This window comes from Coptis chinensis, chromosome 6 (genome assembly GCF_015680905.1).
Source record: "Coptis chinensis isolate HL-2020 chromosome 6, ASM1568090v1, whole genome shotgun sequence".
In the NCBI taxonomy this organism is placed as follows: domain Eukaryota; kingdom Viridiplantae; phylum Streptophyta; class Magnoliopsida; order Ranunculales; family Ranunculaceae; genus Coptis; species Coptis chinensis.
In genome coordinates this window covers 74973940-74998688 of record NC_141461.1, presented here as the reverse complement: position 1 = coordinate 74998688, position 24749 = coordinate 74973940, and the positions used below count along the sequence as shown (strand labels likewise).

The following is a 24749-nucleotide window of genomic DNA, read 5'->3' as shown; positions in this document are numbered from 1 at the left end:
ACTTATAAGTTTTTTTGACCGTTGGCTACTTATAAATAGGAAAAAACAAATGGGTAAAAACAAGTGGTCCACCACTTACAAGTGCTTATAAGTGGTCTAGCACTTATAAGTAGGAAAAACAAACACCCCCTTAAGTTTCCTTTGGGCTTAAATTTGTTAGAAAAAAATGAACCGTTTCAGTCTTTTTATGTAGCGGATTTGGGCCCATTGGGTCCATGGGTAAGTCCAGCACACATAACAGCCGTTTGTACACATAGGCAGCCGTTTGTACACATAGGCAAATTTTCTAACGGAAATACACTGGTGGCCCAAACTGATACAAAAAAGAAAGGTCATGGCCCAATTTGCTCAAAAAAAAAGTTCTTGGCCCAAATTGATAAAACCAGCAAAGTTCATGGTATTTTTCTTAGATTTCCAAAATGGGATTTTTGAAACGACACTTATCGTAAGAGATTTTCTTTATTCTAGGATAGTAGTACACTACACCAAATCAGCATATTTGAGACACTTTAAGTAACCTCTGGTCAAGCGTCTTTGCTATCGACACGTATACATGCGTCTTTGTTCCTAATTTCATGGGCCGTTTGTTCACTCATGCACGTGAGCATCATCACGTGATAAGGTTTTCAACCAAATACATAGACCTTCTCTCAAATTTCTCTCTTAAATTTGCCAAAAACACATTTGGGCTTTTTTCTTCAACTGCCAAAGCTGATTTTTCTTTTTCTATTTTTTCTTCAACCTCATTTCGAATTTGTGTCTCCTCCTTCCAGAGAGCGATTTGCTCCTCCTTTTGGTGAAATCAGAAACCCTAGAATCTCCAAATTGAAAGGTTCTTCTCTCAATTTTATTCACCGTCCTCTCATTTCTTTAGCTCACAAGCAACGGTGATAATTCAAATTTTCTTGTAGATTGGTATCAGTCTATTTATCAATCAAGCTCCGTGGATTCAATTCATTTCTGTGTTTTGATTGAAATTCAATCAAGCTTTAACTGTGATATGCTTTGTTGTTTTTATTCAAATCAAGTGTATGTAGTTCCAATCTGTTATCATTGTTCATATTTTGTACTGAATCTGAAAATTGATTTAGCTTTGAAATCGAGTTTTGATCCGTTAGGGCTCACATTGTCCAGATATGTTTATATTTGATGAAACAAGTGTATATCTAAGTATCTAACTGTTATCAATCCCTTGGATACTTAATCGATTGTTTGTTAAATAATTAGTAATATAAGTACCTGATTTAATTTCTTTGCTCTCAGTTCTTCTTATATTTGTTGAAAAGTAGGAACCATTTAGTACACTATTTTTTTTATTTTTCTGATTTTGGATAAATGTTAGATTGTTTTAAAAGTGGGCAATGTTTGTATTAGTCTTGTTTAGAGATTGCATATCATTTAAAAGTTGTTTTTCGCTATTCAAGTTAATTAAGCTTGTATCTCTAAAATCTGAATCATATACTCCCTTACATCTTGAGCAGTTATTATTGTACATCTGTTCATTTGTTATACTTTTACAAACTTATAGTATTGTGAATAATTTCTTTCATTTCTTTAGGATATGGCAGACCTTTGAGAGCAATAATGTGTATATTTTGATAACTAAATATATGAAAGTCACTAAGTGTCATCAAATATGCTATTCACTATTGGTGTTGTTTTATGTAAAGAGCCCAAGCAAAAAGAGAAAAATGGCTAAGAAAGAAAAAGCTTTATTACATGTTGTTATGCCTAGAGATGTTAATGAAGAAATGACAGAGGTAACATCATTAACTAAAAGTATATAAGTTTTATGAAGTATGTCGATTACTAACGGTTTGTGTTATATAAAGAGCCCGGCACAAATGAGAAAGAAAACAAAGAAGGAAAAAGCTTCAAAATAGGATGTTTTGGCTTGAGATATGAATCAAAGAATATATAATTCTACTTCAAGGGGAGAGGTAATGTCATTACTAAAGGTATACAAGTTTTATGAAAATTTCGTTTTACTAAAGCTCAGATTATTTTGAAGAGCTCAAAGCAAGGGACGAAAAGAATTGAAAAAGAAAAGGCTTCAATATATGCTGCATTGACTAGAAATGAAAATGGTGGAGTACGATTTATCGATTCAACGACAAAGGTATCTTCATTACTAAATTGCTAAAGTCAATCAATTTCATTGAATATGCTATCTACTAACAGTTTGTGTTAAGGGATCAAACCAAGGTACAAGAAATGTTGAAAAGGGAAAAGCATCACTGTATGTTGAGAGGGGAAGTGAGATAAATGGAGAATGCAAGTCTGATTCACTGGCTAATCCTGTTACTACAGGTACTTGAAAATTAATTGGCCAATATATATATAGTCTAAAATTATATACATCTTCCTTTTGTTGAGTTACTTGACTGATCATCCACTCCATACATCTTCCTTTTGTTGATTTACTTGACCAATATATAGTCTAAAACTATGTGAAACACCTACCTGATCTTACGATTAAAAATCTTGCTACGTTACCATTACCTGATCGCTTAAAGTTATTCCCAATTTCAGGATCAGGTGCTAGGATGTGCCATCAAGGTTCAATGCCTTCATTTATATCACGATTTTTTTAGCAACTTGGTGGTAATGAATTTTGAGAAACAAGCTTAACCTTTTCTTTAAAGTTAATTACTGATAATGAATTCTGAATGGGTGTACTTTATCTTTTTCAGAGTCGTCATCAAGTGTTTTCCAAGTTTCTGGCTAGCATGATGGACAGTCTTCTAGTACATAAACTTTTCTCTCAATCACATATGCATAGCATTTTTGCATGGAAAGAACGAAAATAATTTTTGGGTTCTTTACTTAAAGTGATTGGATTTTGTGATTGTATAGGAAATAAGAAAATTGAATTTGATGCGGACGGACAAGTAGTTGGAGATGATTCGTATAGCTATTCCAGTGCACATGGTGGAACCGCGAAAACCCATTGTCTTATATTTTATGAAAGTTTTAAAGATGTGCCTTCTCAGACTAAGAGATCGATTTGGAAGAAAATTAAAGTTAGTTTACGATGTTAAGTTCTTAACATTAACTTTGTTGTCTTTCTACATTGGTGCATGGTTTTTATTAGGAGCAAGAGAGTGGACCCTGTTCTTGATAAAGTGAATGGATTTGTAAATGTTATTCTCAAGTAAATGTTATGTTGTGCAGGATGAGTATGGTATTGCTGAAGTGTACAAGAAATGTCAACTCAAGAAGTTTGCTAAGTCTTGGAGGGAGTACAACCATCGGCTTTGAGTTAAACATTATGATAAGTATGACAATGACGATGAAAGAAAGAGGCACTGCCCAGAAGGAGTGAAGCGCGAAGATTGGGACAAGTTTGTAGATAATGAAGCAAAACCTTCTAGGAAGCGAATGCGGGTGGTGGGCAAGAACTCAAGAAAAGCCTTGAAATTATTACATACATCAGGAAGGAGAGGAGCAACAAGCACCATCCATAATTTGGTATGTTCCTTTACATCTCAGTTTATGTGAAGCCATAAAACCAATTTCTATTCTAAACCGGTTATTATATACTTTTTTTTTTTCCAGAAAAAGAAGAATCCAAATATTAAGATCACCCGAACACATTCATACATGGCTATCCATACACACAAAGATGGTTCTTTTCTTGCACCGGAGAGGATGGTGGGTTATTTGATATTTAAGTTGACTTCATATTCTATAATGCAGGCAAGAATTTGTATGGGCGTGGCAATACAACTTTAGACAATATTGTAAGGAATATGTTATGAACTTCTGATTCAATACAACTTTAGACAATAGATTCACAGGTGTTTTTCTATTGTAACAGGCAAGAATTAATGTTATAATTGAAAATGACCCATCTAGCATTGACTTGGACTTGGACAATGATCCAGTTGCACAAGTACGTGGTCCCGATCAATATGGTCATGTGCTTGGTATGGGTGTTGGTGTGTCAAAAACTTCTCTCATAGCATTAGGTCCTGCTAAAGAGAAGCTTCACCAAGAGACTCAACAACGCACTATGGTTGAAGAGTGGGTTGGGACTATAGAGAAACATATGATTATGCTCACCCAAATCCTGATGGAAATAAAAGATCAATGTACAAAGAGCATTGTTGCTGATACATCAACATCTAGTGTACTTTACTTAACTTACATTTGCTGGATTTCATAAGTGCTTTTTGCTTAGTTTGATATTCTTTGCTAATGTATATTTGTTTTGTAGGTACGGGAACCAGCAAATACACAATCCCATGGAAACTATTCACATGGTATGCAGTTGTGTGAATTGTTGAACATGCATAGGGAAGTGGTTGCAAAGGGACGAGCAACAAAAGCTTTAATGTTTTTGCTGATATGAATGTCGATTCCTCCCTGGAAATGTACAATGTCCAAGTTTCTCTTGTCCTCAGTCGCAGCAAGAGATTGTTTGGGTCAAAAAAGACATTTGGAGAGCTAAATTTTCCTGCAATAGTCAAATGGCCAACCATTTTTACTCGTTTTATTTAGGTATGACGTTGTTTATTATCTTTACTCCTATATAACTTAATATATTATGATGTTGGCTCTGTCCTTTTATGACCAGGTTATCTTATGTCTTCAATGTAGTCTATTTTATATTTGGTTTATATTTGGCATGTTGAGAAATAACTTTTATATATTTTAGTTGACGTGCTTCAATTTGTTCTTTTAGATTTTTAGGGAACTTTTTAGCTTTCTACATTAATTCAATGTTAGTTAAATAGTGTCTTTTGTGATAAGTGAGCTATCATTTTCATTTGACACGATCTTAAGTCTTAATTGTCTACATCTGTTTTCAACCTCTCTATTTTTAGGATATTGAGGACTTCTAGACGAAGTTGTAGTAACTTCTATATACTTCCCTTGCTAGAACTTGTATTCTTTTTGAATAGTCAGTGAAATCATTACTTGCCTAGCAACCTCCCTCTAACCCCAGGAATAAAACAAGTATGCACACAGTTCGGTGTCCACCTAAATTTGATAGTGACTCTGGTTTGGCGTAGATCCATCATGCATGAGAATCTGTACAACTGTGAAAAAGAATATACACCATCTGATTCTAGGTTACATTTATGGAGTTCTTTTTTGGTTTTTCCTGGTCGTGTATGTAGAAGACTGAAATTAAGAAAATTGATTGTCCTTTAAATTCTGGTCACTCCTATAGATCATAAGCTTATTTGATGAAGTAACTAGATTTGGTTGTTGAAGTTATTAATCTAAAATGTTGCTTGTGAATCAGGTGAAGAAAATGGCAATGTGTGCAATTAGCAAGTTGTGGAGGATTTGGGCATTTAGTGAGCTGTGGAGGATTTAGATCGAGGCAACTAGCAAAGCGAAACTTAGTAGGAAAATAACATTTTTTATTGTTGTAATAGGTGATTCAATTAGCTCAATACTAGGTGATTGAACTACATACAAAACAAATGTTCTGGAATGCTCATTTTGATATTCATATAATATTTTAGTGTCTTGGCATTGCTTTATTTGGAAGGTTACTGCAGGGTTATTGATTACAAGGAAGCTCTAGTGAGTCTAAACAACCAGGTTTTTGTGTTATTTTTTTAAAAGAACCCCAAAGCTATAAAAAGACATACAATGAAGCATCATTTTACAAGGCAATTTGGTGAGCCAGACGACACTTTTGTATGTTTTTTTAAAATAAAAGATAGCCCAATAAATGGGTCATAGTCAGATATTTTGCCTATGTCGTTCTTCATGAGAGAAGACGCACCAGAATGTGTCTTTCCCCTACAATTCTGTTGTAGTGGTATAACTCCTAAAAACACAAAAATACAAATGTTCATTTCATTTCTATTGTAGTATAATATTTTTATTCAAAGTTTTGGTCTATGTTTTGTTTTTCAAATTAAAGGTAGAAATAAAAGTTGATTTCATGAATCAGTTGTGGAAAATGCACTAATTTATAATATCTACACAATATATTTATATGAGGGCTTCAACGACCCGTTTTATTTTCTCTGCCCAAACAAAAACAATGGGCCTTGTCCAAGTGACTATCGAAAAGTCAACTGACAATCTATATTTGTGAAAAAAAATAATAAACTATTAGGACAAATTACCTATTTACCCCTGTGACACCAAATCACTATTTTATTTCTAATATAGTATGAAAATTACATGACCTCATTTGTTTTTTCTTTCGGCATTAGATCAGAAAAAAAAAATGTCGGACGGAAATGTTCAGTCTCGTTACGTGAAACTAACAAAAGATCAAGATGCTGGCTCAATAGAGGAAATCAGACCCGGTGAACTCAATCAACCCGTTCAAGTCCCTCAGGTACGTTTTTTTCGATCTGTTGGTTAAATGAAATATTGATTATTAATAGATCTAGTTTATTTATTGTAGTTGGATGTACGGAGATGTAATGAGTGTGGTCAGACACTACCTGATAGTTATGAACCACCTAAAGATGAGCCTTGGACTAGTGGAATTTTCGGTTGTGCTGAAGATACTGACAGTTGTAAGTAATTTCTATATACGCCATGTTTGACTCGTACATTATTTCTAAAATGTATGGAACCCTAGAACTGCAAGCATAGCCTGAGACACTTGGTTGTTACAGGTCAGAACTGTTTTTCAAAATTGACAATTGATTGTACATAGCTTTAAAATTGCTGGAGTAAAATATCATATTATATGTTAAAAATAGTAGTAGAATGCATTCTTCCACCTAAACAAGTCCGTAATTCAAGGTGTGACCGATACATCAATCCACATTATATACAATTTTCTAACTGCAAGCTTCTTTGATATTGTAGGATACATAGTTCATCCTCGCTAACTGTTTGAGGCACTTCAGAACTAGTAGTTATTAACACTACACTTTTCATGAATTCTCTCTCTCTGGAGCTGACTGATAGAAATAACATAGTCATGTGGGTCAGTAATTACTATAAATTGCATACAATAGAGCCGAGGTGAAACAACAAAAAATAGCACTATGCATTCCTCCACCTAAACAAGTCCGTATTGTCATGGCGTGACTGATACATCAATCCACATTATGTAGCATTTTCTAATTCCCTGTGTTATCTTATTTTTTACTCAGCCTGCTACTAGCATATTACCTGTTCTTCCTTTTCTTTTTTCTGGATAGAATGTTTACCTATATTGCTCTTCATCATTATGAACTTTTGTTGCTTTTTGGTTAACGTATAAATCATATTGTTTTATCCTCATAGGCTGGACTGGACTGTTTTGCCCATGTGTGTTGTTTGGACGTAATGTTGAGAATTTGAGAGAAGACATTCCTTGGACAAATACATGCATATGTCATGCCATTTGTGTTGAAGGTGGTATTGCAGCTGCTGCGGCACTAGCAATTTTCCATGGTATTGATCCAAAGACTTCATTTCTCATTGGAGAGAGTTTACTGTTTGCATGGTGGATGTGTGGCATATACACTGGTCTTTTTAGACAGTCGTTGCAGAAGAAATATCATCTGAAGGTGAAGTTGCTTCTCTTTTTGTTTTCAATATTGTTGTTGTGTCTATGTTGCTGCGGTGCATGCACACTACACAGAGATACAGATGCATTTCTTGTGCACAATCCATGGTTTTAAGAACCACTTATTAGAACTGAATCGGTAGACAACGATCCCGGTTGGAGCCAGTGGTTCCAATTACAATCGACTGGTTCTTGGTTACTTAAACTCGTTGTCTTCTATACACTTTATTAGATTTGATCCTGTAGTCTCACAGCCTTTTGAGTACGCAATAACTTTTAAGTCATTCAAAACTTCAATAATCCCACTTACATCTCGTCTCTCTCCACACCTGCAATTTCTAATGGAAGAGAAAAAGAAGGTTACTGATCTATAAATCCAAGAAGACAAATATTGTATTTTTCTTTCATTATTTTATAAAGATGAAATCTTAGAGTACAAATAAAAGATGAGAGCCTTTACATCTTTGGTATGCAAAGGTTGGATTTTTATCTCCTCATTTAGCTAGTTATGAAAAACTTGATAATACTATAAATTGCAATAAAACATCAAATTAATGGTATTAGAAATTTAGAAGTCGTATATAATGGGATAAGATGAAAATTTAGTGGATTCTATGTTTGAGATCTGATTCTGTTCACTGATTCCACTAACCAATTCACCCGAGTTCTGGCCGATTCAACTGAGTTTACCGAAAAAATGGCAAGTCAAACCTGATTCTAACCCGGTTCTGTGTTGAACCTGTTTAACATGAAAATATCGACCCTGGGTCAAATCCACTCCAACTCTGGGTCAAATCTTAAAACCATGGCACAATCAGTGTTCGATCACATACTACATCTACTTATCAACCACATCCTTGTACTACCCTCGCTTGAGCAAGCTAACTACAGAGTTCTTAACTCCATATAGTACGTCTGACTTATCGACCACATCCTAGTACTCTCCAGAGTTCTTATTAGATCTGGTACGAAGTGTTCTAAGAAGGCTTGGACGTTAGGATGTGGTAGATAATATTAATAAGTTATATCTAGGATCTAAAAACTTTGGCGCTACCATACCATCACCACTCATGGGCTAGGCACCTTTCCAACATAACCTTGTGGCAAAAGAAGACCGCAAAAACCTTCAGTTGCAGGTGGATAATGGATACACTTTCCCTTCTTAGGCTATAACCACGGGCCATGGGGTATCACAGCACTCCCCTGAAATATGGAGTGGATCTGGTAGTACGACTTAATTCTTTGTCATCGTCCTTTTTCTCCGTAAGTCATTTTGTTTTCATTTGGCAATTCTGGAAGCTTCTATTTTGTCTTACATTCTAGGAGAGCTGCTGTACTCATGAACCTAGAAAGAAAATTACACAAAATATAGCACTATATTTCGTGGAATATTGTGGGTCAATCTTTATCCTGTCGAAACTTAGTCACTGTTTAAGTTTTTCCCGTATAAAAAAATATGCGACAGTACTTAAAATTCCGACATTGTCTTCTGACATTTCATTGGTCAAATTGTCATCAATACTGGTATTGTGTGCCATAATCATGGTAAGTGCCAAAGGGCTTATTCTTTTACGGGTCATAGAGTAGGATACTCGGGAGTCAGGATGCAGAGCGTCAGTCTCATAGCTAGCATTGTTAATTCTAATGTTGGTAAAGTATATCGAAGTCAATACTACTCTATCCATCTCATTTTTTGATAAGGTGTTTAGTCTAGAATTTGAAATTAATCTGTTGTATACATATGGTTCGTACCATGCATCGTCTGCTTCTTGTATTATCTCGAAGTCCTAATCAGCTTACTATCGTCTATTAGCCACCAAAATGTTGTTATAGTCTATCTCCAATTTCTTGAGAGGGAGTAATATAACTATCTCTCCTTTTTCGGAATCTTTAACCAGTCATAAATGTTTTGAGTTTTTCTTATGCAAAAGTATCAGAGTTACATGCGTGGATGTTAACATGTTGAGTTGAACCTTGGTGTTACCTGGTATTGGTAATTGGCTTGCTAGTACTTGCATAGCTTCATGTAATGTTATATGTCAGGTTTACTTTATTGATCATCCCCATTCAGGGATCCATTTGAGAAACAAGTTTGAGGTTTTTCAGTGAAGTAAACGATATTTTTGAGCTATTGGTTCAAGTTCGCCGATCTCTTCATTTGTATTTATATTAGTTCAATTACTGTCAGAACTCAAACATGGCTGACTGGCGGCAACAGATTTGTCTCCTTAAAAGCTGGAGCATTGTTTTCTTGTGTTTATTTTTAGGTACAAGGCTACCAGCTAATATTTGGTCAAAAAAAGAAAATTCTTTAAAGGTCCTGGATAAGATCAGGATGTTCATGAATTTTTTTTTTGACTTTGGAGGGTTTCTTGCCTTGAGCTTCTTAAGAATAAGTTGACTTCGCTTTTTGGTTTTAGCACTAGGCACTTTTAGAACGGTACAAATAGTATATGCTTCATACTTGTGTATGAAATTCATCATGCAGCCTATATTATATGCTGCAGTTGGCCATCAGCTGTTTTGGCCCATGGTACATAGTCTAAGTGCATTGTAGCCTATTGAAGTTTCTGCTAAATGAAAATGTATTTCTTATGGAACTGTTAACTTTATTGTAGTAAAGGATGAAGTTTGTTCCCTCTTGCTTCGGAGGTCCTGCATGTAGTAATGTACCTTTAGCAGCAATTATGTCCAAGGGGCCGTCCTGCCGAGGCATCCTTAGTTTTGGATTAAGGGAAACTTTATTTAGTGTGAGAAAACTAGTTTCCGAAACCTTCTAGTATGGATGGGATGGAACCTTTGGGACCTTGAAATTTCATCTGATTTGGATTGCTAGAGAAAATATGAAAAGCATGTCCAATGTGGTGTTGTCATGACATGGTCAACTATTGCCTTGCGGTTTGTCTGATTTGATCCCTGTTTCCATGTGCAGGACTCGCCGTGTGACCCGTGTGCAGTACATTGCTGCTTGCACTGGTGTGCTTTGTGTCAGGAGCACAGGGAGATGAAGAGTCGTCTGTCTGATAATGCTGTCATGCCCATGACCGTCATCAATCCACCTCCTGTACAGGAGATGACTTCAGCTGAGAATCAGGAGTCTCCCCGAGCTTCTACAAATGGCACTGAACTTGCTAATCTGGAGACACGAGATTCATAGGAATTGAAAATTTTCCAATACTGGTATGTTGTGTTTTCACGTATTGGATTGGAAAACATCTATACAGAACTCAGTGATGTGCTAGTAGCATTGTCAGAGGTAGTTAATAGATGTTTGAAAATTATACCTGATCAATTTACTTGCTTTTGTATTTGATAGATCAATGACATATAAAGCATAATACTTTTTGTTGTCTATTGTTACAAAATGCTTGGAATGCATGAATTGTTCTTGGCGATACATAATTTCCTAGCTCTGTATTAAGTATGAGACTTGGTTTTCTTGTCAGACCCAAGATTGACTGGTAAATACACTTATTTTTTCGATAAAATGCTACCAATTTTATGTATATTGATATCCAAAGTTTACAGCCAAACAACAAGTCCAGACTCCAGACCAATACAAGGTAAAGAGAAGATAACAGATTTGAACAAACAACCCAAATAAACATCCCTTAGCAGCTCCATCCCCAACATGCCAAGAGCCAGGGAAAGCTTTACCCGAAGGCCGCATCCACAACGCTAGGATCACTCCACCGCCTCCAATGCATGGTCCTCCAGCTTTCGACCTCCAAAGCAACTACTTCATCGATTTTGATAGGAATTATTGTGGATACGGCATGACCGCATGAGGATATCAATTAACAGAGTAATCAAGTAGGTTAATTGGATCCAAGGTGTTTTGATGTTAAGTTTGCCAGATTAAATAATAAGTTGTACATTTTTCGTCAACACATCAGTTTTAACGTTATCATGTAGTAGAAATTAAGTGTTTGTGTTCAGGAAGAATATTGGGATAAATGGCGGCGACATGCCTATGCAGTAAAAACCTTTTGAAGGAATAAATGGGCCTCAACCTAAAAGTGTATAGGCAAGTCTATAGGCCTCTTGCCTTGGCCAAGTCCAAATGGTTATTGGGTCATCTACTCCAACATTCCCCTTCTCTCCCACTTGGTCTAAACCATTTGGGCAATAATACTTTTTTTTTTTCAATATTAATTTGGGCAATAATACTAGCACCTTTGTTACTTTTATTTTAGTGCATGGTCCGATGCTGGAGGTCGTGGAGGATATGATAACAATTACCTAAGTTATTATTTCATTGATGTTAGGGGTACCCTTGATGTTATTTGGTCATATTACTCATATATCCTTCCAAAGTCCTAATGCTTCAATTTGGCCCGCAATTTAATTCATACCTCAAGGCCTATTACAACAATTTGGAACAACGACAAGGTTAAAATGCTAAAGTTGTACACAATAAAGATAAATTCTCTCGGCTCATTCTATACCATTCCCCACAATTCAAAAAAAAAAAAAAAAAAAAAAAAAAAAAAAAAAAAAAGATAGGCATATTAACATTCTAGTCCTGCCTTATGAGCCAATGGATTAACAATGTGACCATCCTCACCACCACCACCGCCACCACCACTAACTTCACGAGGTACATTTTCATCCCTGCCGTTGCGACTACTTGACATCTTCCTTTTCGGCTTGGCTTCTTGTAACATAGACAATACATCCCTCATTGATGGTCGATCAGCAGGATTACGACTTGTACAAAGTAATGCCACTCGTAATATTAGCATCATCTCTTCCTTAACCGCACTACAAGATGCACCAGCATTCTTGTCAAGAATCTCGACAATCCCATCCTTGGTCTTGATCTTAGACCTCACCCAGTCCACAATGCTATTCCCTTCACCAAATTCTCCATCAACTGATCTCTTCCCACTAAGTATTTCCATCAAAACTACTCCAAAACTATATATGTCACTCTTCTCATCTACTTGCAATGTATAAGCATACTCTACAAACACAATACAAAAGAATTAGCCTCTCACCACATCAGAATATTAGATAATCAAATGTGACTAGTAACAGTTTAATACACTTCGCACTACTTCATTAGTGCATATGTGCATCACCAATATTTTTCATTATAAAAAGGGCCACAAGTTCCTCATATCTACTAAGGATCAGTCATCATATAGTTAGATCTTAGAATTTTTTTGTGCCCATGATTAGTGGTTCCAATTACCACATAACAGTTTTTGAGAGGATTGTGGACACAATTGTATTTCCATGCCTACAGTGACCAAGCTAATCTAAAAAGTGGTTAAAGAAAAAGAAAGAAGTAAAAAGTGGTGTAGATCACGCGGAACAACAGTGCGCCAAGACACTCAAACCGCTAAGCGCACTAGAAACGAAACCCATGTGATTCATTTGCTTTTCTAACACGCTAAAAGCTAAGTAACACTCCTGTGGGCCTGTTGCCGTAACACTTACTCCCCCACCCTGTTTCACGGTTTCACCAAGTTTTGACACAGTAATTTCTACTACCCAAGGGCAAAAGCATAAAAATAATAATAAAGTAATTTATTTTTTCTTTTCGTAAGACTCTGATATTGCACTAAAATAACAAAAGAATGTATCAACTATCAAGGGAGATAACGGACTATCTAGATCTTTCCTTTTTCTTTTGGTGGCTTCAACCACCATATTTTGTTTGTAATTTACTTAGGTATGATCTTACTGCTTGTTGTGTGGAACGATTGATTTCGCAATAATAAGTGGCGGTACCCGATAATAAAAAAGAATGTAAGATTGGAAGCATGCTTACCAGGTGCAATGTAGCCATAAGACCCAGCAACAACAGACATGGTCTCATCAGGCTGAATCAACTTAGCAACACCAAAATCAGCAACCCTAGCTTCCATTTCATCATCCAACAATATATTGCAAGGTTTCACATCACGATGCACGATAACCGGATCACAATCATGATGCAAATAACAAATACCTTGAGCCACACCCAATGCTATCTTGTACCTAGTGAGCCAATCTGCCACCAAGTTCTGCCCTTTGTTCTTTCCATGCAACAGATCATCTAAACTCCCATTAGGCATATACTCATATAGCAACAAAGTACACACATTGTTACTACAACATCCTAATAATCTCACAATGTTTCTGTGTCTCACATTCCCTAGAACCTCAACCTCAGCTAAAACCCCTCTTCTTCTTCTAACAGTTTCCTTTTGCTTACCCCACAGTTTCTTCACCGCTATGATCTCGCCACCTGGCATTTCGGCTTTGTATACTGTCCCAGTAGATCCCATTCCTAAAATCTTCTCAGTCATTGTTAAACACTCAAGAATATCATCAACTGTGTAATTGAGTCTTTGAAATGCAGTTAATTTCCATGGGCCAATTTTCTGTTCTTGGTCGAATTCACGTTCATGATTAGCATTGAAACAACGACTACCTGCAATGAGAATAAATAGCCCAATGCCAAATGCCACCGCCATGATCCAAACTATCGCGCTTGCAGTTGTCTTTTTGGTTGGCTGCTTACGAACCTCGTTATCTTCATCAATGCTAATTCTATCCGAAGTACAAGGCTTCTTCAAGACTCCACCGCAAAGTCCTTGATTACCAACAAATGACGATGGATGGAGATTGGGAAAAATCATGCCGGACGAAGGAATTTGACCAGAAAGAAGATTGTATGACACATTGAAACTTTGTAAAGTGCTACATTTGTCGAAATCAGATGGGATCGATCCAGTAAGAAAATTGCGAGACAGATCAATGTCGGTGATCATTGGAAGTGTGGATAACTCCCATGGGATTATTCCGGTGAACGAGTTACTCTGAAGACTCAAATAGATAAGCTTCTGGCAATGACTTATATCCCAAGGAATGCTTCCATTGAGCAAATTTCCTTCCAACTCAAGCTTATACAAGCTTGCACAGCCAACAAAATCAGGAATCTTTCCTATAAGTTGGCTAAAGCTCGCCGAAAGAATCTGAAGATTCGGCGCTTTCCAAACAGTATCTGGCAATACAGACTCAAAGTTGTTCTGAGAAATGTTAAGGAATTCTAACTTCATAGCGTAACCAAGATCCTTTGGAATTTCCCCAGATAAATTATTTGAGCTGATATCCATGTATGTTAGATTTGGCAAAAAGCCAAAACCAGAAGGTATTGAACCATTAAAAATGTTGCTTTCAATTCGCAGTCGCCATAAAGAAGTGCAGTTAGCTAAAGAAGAAGGCAGTTCTGAGTCAAACCTGTTGGAAAATAGAATGAGACGAACTAGTCGGTTTCCATAGCAGAGACTTTGAGGAATTGGACCAGACAGTGAGTTTGAAGAGACATCAAGCTTCTGTAGTTTCCCATTTAGGCCTAGTTTTCGCGGTAAGCTTCCAGTAAGTGAATTGTTCCAAAGTAGTAACGTGTCAAGCTCTGGAAGTTCACCAACACCTTCTGGTATTTCTCCAGTGAGATTGTTGTCCAATAAACTCAACATGCTTAGCTCCTTTAATGAAGATATACCATCTGGAATCGAACCAGAAAGTAGGTTATCGGACAAATCGAACACTTTGAGAGCTTTCAAATTCGAATAACTTCTTGGGATTTCGCCAATGAATTTGTTTTTGAAGAGAAACAATGATTCAAGGTTCAATAAGCTTCCAAGTTCAACAGGGAGGAAACCAGATAAATTCGCTTGAGAGATATCAAGATACTTAAGATTCAATAACAACCCGAATTCAGCAGGAACACCAGCAGTGTACTGATTGTAACCAATTTCCAAATGCTCGAGTCGAGTTAACAATTTTAACTCAACTGGAATAGAACCATTTAAAAAGTTTCCTGCTAAATGCAAGAACTTAAGTCTTGATAAACCACTATACCCCGCCGGAATACTACCTTCGAAGAAACTTCCACCAAGGTTCAACTGCTCAAGAAAGCGAAGATGAGGAATACCACGAGGTAAAAGACCCGTAAAACTGTTACTATAAGCGTTGATAGTTTTCAAGAACTTGAGCTTGGCAATGCCTGGAGGGAAACTAGAATTGAAATTATTATGGCTGACATCGAGAGACCGAAGTAGCGGTAATTCAAAGATGGTGGTTGGAAATGGCCCATCAAATGAATTGCCACTAAGGTTCAAGTTGGTCAAGTGTGATAAAAATTTGATTTCTGGTGGAAGGTTACCAGAAAGATTTCTGTGAGAAAGATCAAGGGAAGTGATTTGAGTATTTTGATCACACTCAATACCAGACCATGAACACCAAAGGGATATAGAGGTATCTTTGGACACACCATTGTTTGCATTCCAGTTCTTTAGAGAGAGTAAAGGGTCTTTAAGGGAAGATTTAAGGGAGAGAAGGGAGAGGAGTTGCGGAGGAAGAGTAGTAGTATTTGGTGTAGAAAAAATGAAAGGGATATTAGAGAAGAGTAGTAAGAAGGTGAGAATGAGAAGAAATGAGAGTTTCATGGTTCTTGAAGTGTGGGATTCGAGGAGAATGGAGTGGTGGATTTATGGGAAGAGAGGTTTTGATTATAGGAAATGCTTTTGGGGAGTGCTGGGTGCAGAGGAGGGTTGTTCATGATGGATTTGTTGGTGGGTGTGTGAGTGTGTGTGAGAGAGAGGGAAAATGGAAATCATATAATGCTTCTTCTACATAGACCATAATCACCATAGTATAGAGGATGTAATAACTGTGCAACTCAATTGTAATAGTAACAACAATCTATCTCTCTCTTCATCTTCTTTGCTTTCAAGTTTTCTTTGGAGTGCTCTTCTTTTTTCTTCTTTTTCATCATTCCATGCTGCCTTTACTTTAGGGTGATAAGTCTGAAAATTTTGTAATTGTACTGACACTGTTACTTGCTGGATCCTAGAAAGCTAAGCTTAATTTGCCAATCAGTTTTACCTCTAATTAATTAATGACTCAATGTTTTCTTGATTTAAGTTTGAGGAAATACATAATTATGGTGCTTGTTGGATCATGTACCATGTCCAAGGAAAAAGTAAAAGTTTCCGCAATTCCCACATGCTTTTATGATTCAAAATATTTCATATGATTTGTTTCATAATTCAATGGTTTAAGGCTTGCTAATATGATTATCGAAAATACAGGCTTGCTAATATAAATTGAGATAATATTGAACAAGTTCTTTTTGCCCAAAAAACTGGAGTTGAGCGAGTCGGTAAGATTGATAAATGGTGATGGGTTGGATTAATCCAAGTGAAAAATTTCTAGCTAGTTGGTGTGGATCCGACATGGCCATATGCAACTTGTACGTAAATAAAAGTATTTGAATTTTAGGAAATGGGTATTAGAAATCAAAATTAAAAGGATTTTCATTTCTTTTTTCATTTCCTTTTTCCTATTAGCTAGGTACGCCCCAAATTAATTTAGGAGATGCTATTAAAATAAGGTAGTTAATAGAGTATGCCTATGTGTTAGTTATGGGTAGGCCAGTATTTTTTTTGGGTGTGTGACCAAGATCTCTTAAAAGAAGAAGACTCAACTCACTCAGTATCCTAGTGGAAGTTTTGATTGAGAGTATTGTGATAGCACTGCAGCTATTAGGAGTCTATAATCCACTTACCAATTAAAGCTTGGGACTGAAGCCTGTTGAAGATAAACATATGTGATGGCAATTAGCCTAGCCTAGTGATTGGATGGAGATCCTAATATCGACCTAGGTTTAAAGAGAATAACAAGTCACATAATGTTTGGTAATGAGACATGCATTTTTTGCTTATTAATCATTTCTTGCTTGTTTAATTAAATGCATGATATCTTGAAGCAATTACTGTGTGTACATATATATTTTAGCAATTAGATATGTAACACGTGACACCATGCATCTTTTTAATGCTCGGGTATTTTCTTAGTGTGAGTAGGAATTGAAGTACCATAACACACTTTAAGTCCAAGTCCTAACTAACTCACTTCCTAGGCAGTTTGAGATTAGTTGGAGTAGTAGGTTTGGAGAACTAACTCCTGATTAGGAACTCCAAATCCGGAACTACTTAGTTTGGAACTCCAACTCTCAATCCGAACTTTAACATATTTCTTGTTATTTAAGTCAATAAAGAAGACCTATTGACTTGGGAAACATGAGTTTTTAGAAGAGTTAGGATAAGACTAGGCAAGAGATTGTTTTTAGTTAAACTCTAATTACTTAACTCACAAGTAATTATGGAAACCTAATCCATTCTTATAAATAGAATAGTTGAACTACGTTTTGAGTTTGATTCATCTTCACAGGATACGTAAGATAACCATTAAAGAACGTGATTTAACTCATCATCATCTTTTAGCTTCTTCTTCTTAATTCTATACTTTTTATTATTCTTTCATCATGAACAAAATATTTGTGTTTTTAGATTAGGAAAAATCATCACACAATTACGTAGGTTAAGTTTTCTTGGAAAACTCTGAATGAAGTTTTATATATGATCCTTAGGGGCAGAGTGTATAGCTATAGGAGCACTCTTGATAGACTCACCTATTGAATGTGAACCTTGCAAAGTTTTTGGCCCATGGTCAAATGTAATATGAAATCAGTAAGCTAAGCTAGTGGATTTAGAAATGAGAAAATAAGGTGGCAAATAGCCCATGAGCTAGAGGCTACATGCTCGACAAGTCAGGTATTGGTAAACTGAGAGTATGAGTTGATTGTGAAATGTATGTTAATCTTTATTTTTATAGCGTTTATGAATGTGTTGCTATTTGTAATTGGGTAAGGCTTGTTACGTCCCCCCAATATATGATTAATAAATTGGTAGGGGTCTGCCAAACCCCCCTCCCCAATGGAGGCTTTTCTGGGAAAAAATAAATAAATAAAATCTTGGTTGAGCTTGGGCTCGATCGTCTTGGCAATGCCAGCCAGCAAGCAACCTTGAACCTTTGTAATGTATATGATAGGGTTTGCCCGTGCCGTACGACACTGAACAACTTGTCGCGCCTTCAACGCCAAAAAACCTAATCAAGACTAGCCCAATTTCCCATTATCTATAAGCCCACCATATCAAATTTGGAGGCCTAACAGTATCTGGGCTAGCCCAGTGTTTAATCCCAACCGTAATTGTTGACTTTATGGATAGATCCGATGGATACTGAATGATTTAACAAAATTGCACAAGCCCCTAAGTCACTTGGATTCGCCATGTCATATTTTGTTGAAAAAGATTTTGAGCCGTCGGATATGACCCTTCAGCCCCCACACCGTTATGTTTTGTTAGATAGATTGATTACTTGAGTGATATGGACAAATTGCATCATGGTTAGTTTTTGGCTTCTTGATTTTCTCAGTTTAATTTATATCTTTATAGTGTATTCCTATTTGGACTCGGATAAATTGAGCTCAACCCTTAGCTTGAACAGTTGCACCCGACTTAAATATCGGACCGCACTGGCAATGCTTGGGCTCAAAACCTTGGGTTGGACAAGGTATGTGTAACCTTTCAACACTTTGAGTCGGGCTTGGCGGACCTTTATCCCCGACCAAACTGCCAAAAATCCTAGAATTGTAGGGTTGCATAAGGGCCAAACTTTCTTTAATCTTTGTAAATGCTAAAAAATTTGGGGTTAGTTCTCTCATTTTCAAAAATATTTGAGATACCCCCAGTTGCAAGGTCCAACGACTACAATATGAAGTTCTTTTTATCACATATGTGAAGAAGCATTACCGTTGGATCTTGCAATGAAGGGTATCCCTAATATTTTTGTAAATAGTGGGAGAAGGGGTATCCTAACTACCCCAAAAGTTTATTAGAGCGGACTCTAGTGATTATAGCATGAATATTGATATTTTATTGAGAGTGTAAAGGTTATGTTTAGTCTAACCTTACTGGAGTAGGCAATTTAGGAGAGAAGGATTGGTTAATTGGGTTTGACCAAGTTCGTATAGACGAACTGCCTACGTATCAAGTTCTCTTTCTTAGGGGGGGGCAGACTTGAATCAGGTCAGACGTAGTTCCTCATCCTTTTTATATAGGCAAGGGGTTGTGCCTCCTGCTCTCGCACGTCAGGTAAGATCCAGGTCTTCAGGTCACTCCCGAGCCATGATGGCGAGTTATTGTGAAGCGTGCCTGAAGCTCCGGTCTTGATGGTAGTAATAAAGACATACGTTACTGACCGTTAAGATGAGTGAGAGTCTGAGAGGTCGTTCGCGTGTAGCAAGTCACTATAAAGCAAGCTCGTGTGACGAAGACTTCCGAGTTGGTTGACTACAGATTAGTCAGCTTGATTGCCCTAGTTGAGTCGCTATGAAGCAAGCTATGAGGACGAGGATCGAGGGTCAAATTCATGTTTGTGCTGGACACGTGATTGATATTCATTGGATGTAAATATTACTCCCTCACACAACCCCATCTCAGTAGGTCGTTATGTTCGTGTGAGCGATCTGCTGAGAGATTTAAGCTTGCACGTGGATGGCACATGATACGTTTGATTTGAAAGGTCGTAGCTGAGACGCCTCATTTTGCATGAATACGTGGCACGCTAGGGTTAGATAAAATGATTGTATTTTATTTTTGAAAAACAAACCGGTAGGTGGCTTATGATGTACGCCTAGAAAGTTGTGGAGTTCCTCATTTGCTTCCTTGAGTACGAGAGCTAAGGTTAGTTTCTGCCATTTTCCTTTCTTGTATTTTTCTTTGTTGCTACATTCTTTCCGTTCGATTCGCTAGCTTTAGTTGTTGCTGAGCTGTCGGTGTGGGTTTATAAGAAAAGGAGAATGTCTGATTCTGATGATACTCGCTCTGAGGAGATTCGAGAAGTTTCACTGAGTGAGGAGATAGAGGATGTTAGTTCTGAATCTGTGGTTGCAGTGGCGAGCAGTTCTGGTGCCTCATCCTCTAGTGGTTTGCCTCCTAGGGTAGTAGATAAGCGAGCACTGAAAAGCTTTGGTGAATTAAGGCATGCTTATGATATTCGTGTAAGAAATCTGGAGATTCACGAACTGGGTGAGGACACTACCATTTTTAGTAACACATTCGTCCCCCGTGATTATGGTGTGGTTATCTGCGAGGGGCAACTGAGAGCGGGGTTGAGCTTACCATTTTCTAGGTTGACATGTGAGTTTTAAAATTTTTGTAAGAAAACGCCCTGCCAGTTCGTTGGGAACACATGGCGTTTGTTTAGGGTATTCGATCTTTTGAATGAGAGTGGAGAATACAACATTGGTGTTGTGGATATTGCTGAGCACTTTGTTGTAAAACGATCTAGCGCAAACAATTTTAGCTTACAGACTTTGACTGGAAAGTCTAGCGTTATGGATGGTGTTAGTAACGAACCCTGGGAGAAGAGGCCTTTTTTTATAGTTGGGAATTATTGCACCTCTGGTTTTATTGTGGAGACTAGGGTTTGTAATTTTACTGGTACGTACTAGGCTGTATGGTGAACTGTGCCTCTGTTTTGTATGTTGACAAGTATGTGCTATAACGAACTGACCTTTGACTTTCTTATGTTTGCAGATGTCGCTATTGTTAGAAAGAAAGGATGTAGTGTGATAGAGAAGTTTGCTTGTCTAACTCATGCTAAGAAGCGAGAGAAGTTGCCTAAAGTGGCCAGCTACTTGTTGAAAGAGGAAGATGCGGGATCATGGCAAAGAGGAGGCAGCAGAAGAAGAGGTCCAGAGGTAAGGACATCATCGGGTCATCTAGCAGTTCAAGCATGGAGCGTGAAGATAGCGGGATAATAAGTAGGGAGCAGAGGAGGAAAAATGGCGGTGGGTCAGTGCGACCTAGTGGGGGTGCCAGTGGTAGTGGGAAGTGACCTGAAGTGGATATGTCTGCTACTAGTGGAAGGGACAGGAGAGCTTCCCTGTTAATGGGGAGGACATCTCTTTCGTTCCTCATAAGCGAAAGAGTTCCCTGAAGAGGAAGGCTGACGAGCCTATTTCTAGGGCTGCGAAGGTCGCTAGAGCAGCTGAGGTCGTCCTCGGTAGCAATTATGGTGCTGCTAGTGTGGAGCGAACTAGTGGGAAGATAGCTCAGTTTTCCAGATCTAGGCCCTCGGTAGACTTTAGCGTTATGGGTTTCGGGGATGCTGGTATTGTTGTTGAGAAGGTGAAGGAGAAAGCTCCTTGTGTGAAAGTTGGGAAGGGTCATCTTAGTGCTGGTGGGGATGACCTGGTGCGTAACCTTGTTTATGTAAATGAGCGAACTGGCGGGGAGGTGACTGTGAAGAGGTCGGACTGTAGTTATAAGTCTGCACCTGTAGCGTCATGCTTGCTGGAAGGGATTACGCTGGACGGTGATCGGAAGGATCTGGATGAGAACCTGCAAGCGTTGGACCGGGCTCACTGCTTGGGAAGTGCCAAACCGTGATCTGAAGATGAGGCTTTGTTTGTACGAGTTTTATTTGTGTTTATAACTGTGTTTACTTGGCTACAGATTATAGCTGGGTACCAGAAGATGAAAACTGCTGTTCAGTTTGCTAAAATGGAGAAAGGCGAGCTGGAGAAGCTAAGGGACGAGCTTGCCAGTGTTCATTAGGTGCAGCAGGCTGAACAGAAAGAGTTGAGCGACCTTAAGGGGCAAGTCGTTACCCTGTTCTTGCAGAGAACGATCGTGGAGAACCGAGCGAACGAGCTAGAAGGGAAGATGGCCACAGTAAATGACTTCGCTGGTAAATGTAAAAGAGTGGCAGTAGAGGCTAAGGAGGCATATGATCATATGGTCACCGAATTAGAAGAGCTGGAGGATATGCATGAGTAGCTGGGGGTAGAGCATGAACAACTCAAGGAGGCGTATGCTCGTGCGGTTATGGGTGAGAAGGCGGTTTCTCCTACCATAGATGCAAGTGCCATTCTTGCTATGGTACCCGCTGCTACTGCTCCTGTTGTTGAATCGCTTGTTGAGACTGAGGTGGGAACGAACTCTGAAATCCCTCCTATCTTGACCTCGCTCCAGGTCGCCTCTGGCTCTTTACTGGATCCGTTTCAAGTTGATGAGTTAATCCATCCTTTGTTGCGTTAATTGGTCATGGGCCTGATACATTAGAACTGATAACTTGGGGAAACCTGGGCAGTTCGCTTCTATGATGTGTTTTGAGCAAGATTGAACGAACTGGTTTCTCGGATTGTTTCGGGCAATTCATTTTGTGACAAATGCTTGCTAACCGAGTTAGTTTTCTAGGAAGCCCCAACAACTCGGTTAGTAGACGAACTGGTTTCCTAAGCTTGTTCAGGCAGTTCGTTCTTTTGCCTTTATGAAATGCATGCTCTTTCTTGTTGCTCTTTTCCTTGGTGTCTTGTATGCAGTTGTTGATGTTGTTATACTTGCCTAGCGTTGTAGATTCCAACTGGTCGGGAGCGTCAAGTTTATGTAGCCTTTAAGCTTGATTGAGCATCATGTACTTGGAGAGCGTTCTTTGCTCAATCACTTCTAGCGCTGTAGGCTTCAACTAGTGGGGGGTGCTAAGGCTATGTAGCATGTGAGCTCGAGTGAGCATCTTGCTCATAGAGAACGTCCTCCACTAGGTTGGTCCTAGCAGTGTAGGCCTCAGCTAGTGAGACTTGCTGAGGCTATGTAGCATGTAAGTGTTCTGCTCGTAGAGAGCGTTTTCCGTGTTAGAGCATTCTGGTTAGAGAGGACCTTAGCATGTGTGTGGCATATGTGTGAGGATGCGAACCGTTTGAGAGCTAGAAATGGTAACCTCCCTGTTTTTTGGAATTTGAAAAGGTAGCGGGTTATGTGGGACGTTGGTCAGGGTTTCGATGTATTAATGGTATGTCTTGGGAAGTGAAACGGTTTACCCTAAAAGACTTTTTGTGGGGGTTTAGGGGTAAAGGTTCGTCACTTCTCTCAAGCTATTTTCCCAAGTTAGCTTTCGACTTCTCTTCCTTTCTTCTAGGGTGCTTCAGGTTAGCTTCTAACTTCTCTTCCTTTCTTTTCTTTTCTGATATGTAAGTTTTGTATACTTGTTGTTTTTGTTCTTTACTAATTGTTGGGCTGTCCCTGGAGTGTAGAATGGCTAGGGCAGATGGTGATGCTTTTGAATATTTGGTCCTTCCAATGGGAGGGGTAAGGGAGACCTCTCCGCTTGTCTTGGAAGAGATTGAGTTCTTGCCACGCCGGTCACGCGATCTCGGTAAATGGAAGGCAGTCGCTTCTAACACGAGGGCTACGAAGCGTTCTAAGACCGAAGGTCGCTCTACTTCTGGTTTGCCCAAGCGAACTGGAGGTGTGGTGTTCAGGTGCCCGAGCTCTAGGGGTGGGGTTGACCTGGGTGCTCGCAACCGTGCTGTGATGGGTAAGGAAAAAGTTGTTGCTGGAGAAAGCTCTGAGGCCCATTGAAAAAGCACGCAACAAGTTATTATTTATGTCGTTGTTTGTGTTACGTATCTTTTGCAAATCTTACTTAGCCTATTAAATATTGATTAGTATAGTGGCTAGCAAGGTATCAATCCTACTCTAAATAACTAAGTGATGATAATAGAAATTCCTAATCTAAATTACTCTAATGGATGCAAGTAAAAGATGTGGCTAAGTAATGCAGAATATATAGTTGATTTGGTTTGAGATTTAAACTATGTATAAAATAAACTAAATTAAATATATGAATATGAATCAAGAGAGAGAATATCTTGGGAGAGATGAATCCGCCAAAATCATAAAATTAGTCTAATAGATCTACCTATCATGCTTAATATAAATCACCAATAGAAACTCACCATACCTACAAACCTTATGCTCATAACCATGATGATAATATGTGGCTTTCAACGTGCTTCCTATCTTTCCATCAAATACTTCTTCAATCTCCAATGATATCTTCTATCTAACCAAATTGTGCTTTAAGTGGCATTCAATATACAACTCTAGGTGCCATGGAAAATCCACATGTGGCATTAACCATACAACTAATTGAGGTGTCATAAAGAATCCAATCATCACACTAGAACACTAAAAACTAGAAGAAAAGAATCTAGGGTTTGTGGTATTTGGTTCTACACAATCTTGAATTACCCTATGACCTCCTAACCTCCATAGGAGCATTAGATCAATGGATGAATAAGAAGAAACTCAATGAGTGATTTAAACTAAAACATGATAGAAGAAGAACTAAACTAAAACATACGAAAAAGGCTTCATCTCCCCTCCCAAGAGAAGGGAGATTAGCCCCTCATACTATGCTCTGAACACAATATGAAAAGGAATAATCTTTATAGCTATTAATGGTGAAAAGGTCTGAACTTTCTTCTCTCTTAATTCTAGATCTAAGATGCAAACACTAAATTTCCTAGATGATGTAAATTGAGGTTTTTGTGCCTTATATATTGGCTTACATGCTC

At 38.0% G+C, this 24749-nt stretch overlaps 3 protein-coding genes and 1 long non-coding RNA gene across 10 annotated transcripts; 3 read left to right on the top strand and 1 right to left on the bottom strand.

The window, feature by feature from the left end:
* The first annotated feature begins 1676 nt into the window (after positions 1 to 1676).
* Positions 1677 to 3767, top strand: LOC147494452 (uncharacterized). 7 transcript variants are annotated; one of them, XR_015199002.1, is made up of 8 exons: positions 1677 to 1760; positions 1833 to 1940; positions 2012 to 2119; positions 2193 to 2310; positions 2533 to 2604; positions 2694 to 2747; positions 2857 to 3023; positions 3175 to 3471. XR_015199002.1 is itself a non-coding variant. In XM_086566486.1 (5 exons), the coding sequence occupies exons 1-4, from the start codon at positions 1902 to 1904 to the stop codon at positions 2592 to 2594; spliced, it is 327 nt and encodes a 108-aa protein (XP_086422612.1). In that variant the 5' UTR covers positions 1795 to 1901; the 3' UTR covers positions 2595 to 2604; positions 2694 to 2748. The 7 variants fall into 7 exon arrangements, 1 of the variants encoding a protein (XP_086422612.1); XR_015199005.1 differs by lacking the exon at positions 2012 to 2119 and adding an exon at positions 3559 to 3767 and having other exon boundaries at positions 1680 to 1760; XR_015199006.1 differs by lacking the exon at positions 1677 to 1760 and adding an exon at positions 3559 to 3767 and having other exon boundaries at positions 1798 to 1940; positions 2206 to 2310.
* A 590-nt stretch (positions 3768 to 4357) lies between these two features.
* On the top strand, positions 4358 to 5484 carry LOC147494451 (uncharacterized). Its single transcript, XR_015200152.1, has 2 exons — positions 4358 to 4503; positions 5255 to 5484. It is a non-coding gene; the product is annotated as an uncharacterized LOC147494451 (long non-coding RNA).
* A 668-nt stretch (positions 5485 to 6152) lies between these two features.
* Positions 6153 to 10835, top strand: LOC147494450 (cell number regulator 6-like). The gene is made up of 4 exons (XM_086568853.1): positions 6153 to 6313; positions 6383 to 6497; positions 7219 to 7484; positions 10416 to 10835. The coding sequence occupies exons 1-4, from the start codon at positions 6200 to 6202 to the stop codon at positions 10638 to 10640; spliced, it is 720 nt and encodes a 239-aa protein (XP_086424979.1). The 5' UTR covers positions 6153 to 6199; the 3' UTR covers positions 10641 to 10835.
* Positions 10836 to 11806: 971 nt separating this feature from the next.
* PXY (Leucine-rich repeat protein kinase family protein) lies at positions 11807 to 16103 on the bottom strand. Its single transcript, XM_086568852.1, has 2 exons — positions 13263 to 16103; positions 11807 to 12449 (listed from the first exon to the last, which is right to left on the bottom strand). The coding sequence occupies exons 1-2, from the start codon at positions 15925 to 15927 to the stop codon at positions 11995 to 11997; spliced, it is 3120 nt and encodes a 1039-aa protein (XP_086424978.1). The 5' UTR covers positions 15928 to 16103; the 3' UTR covers positions 11807 to 11994.
* Positions 16104 to 24749: the final 8646 nt, after the last annotated feature.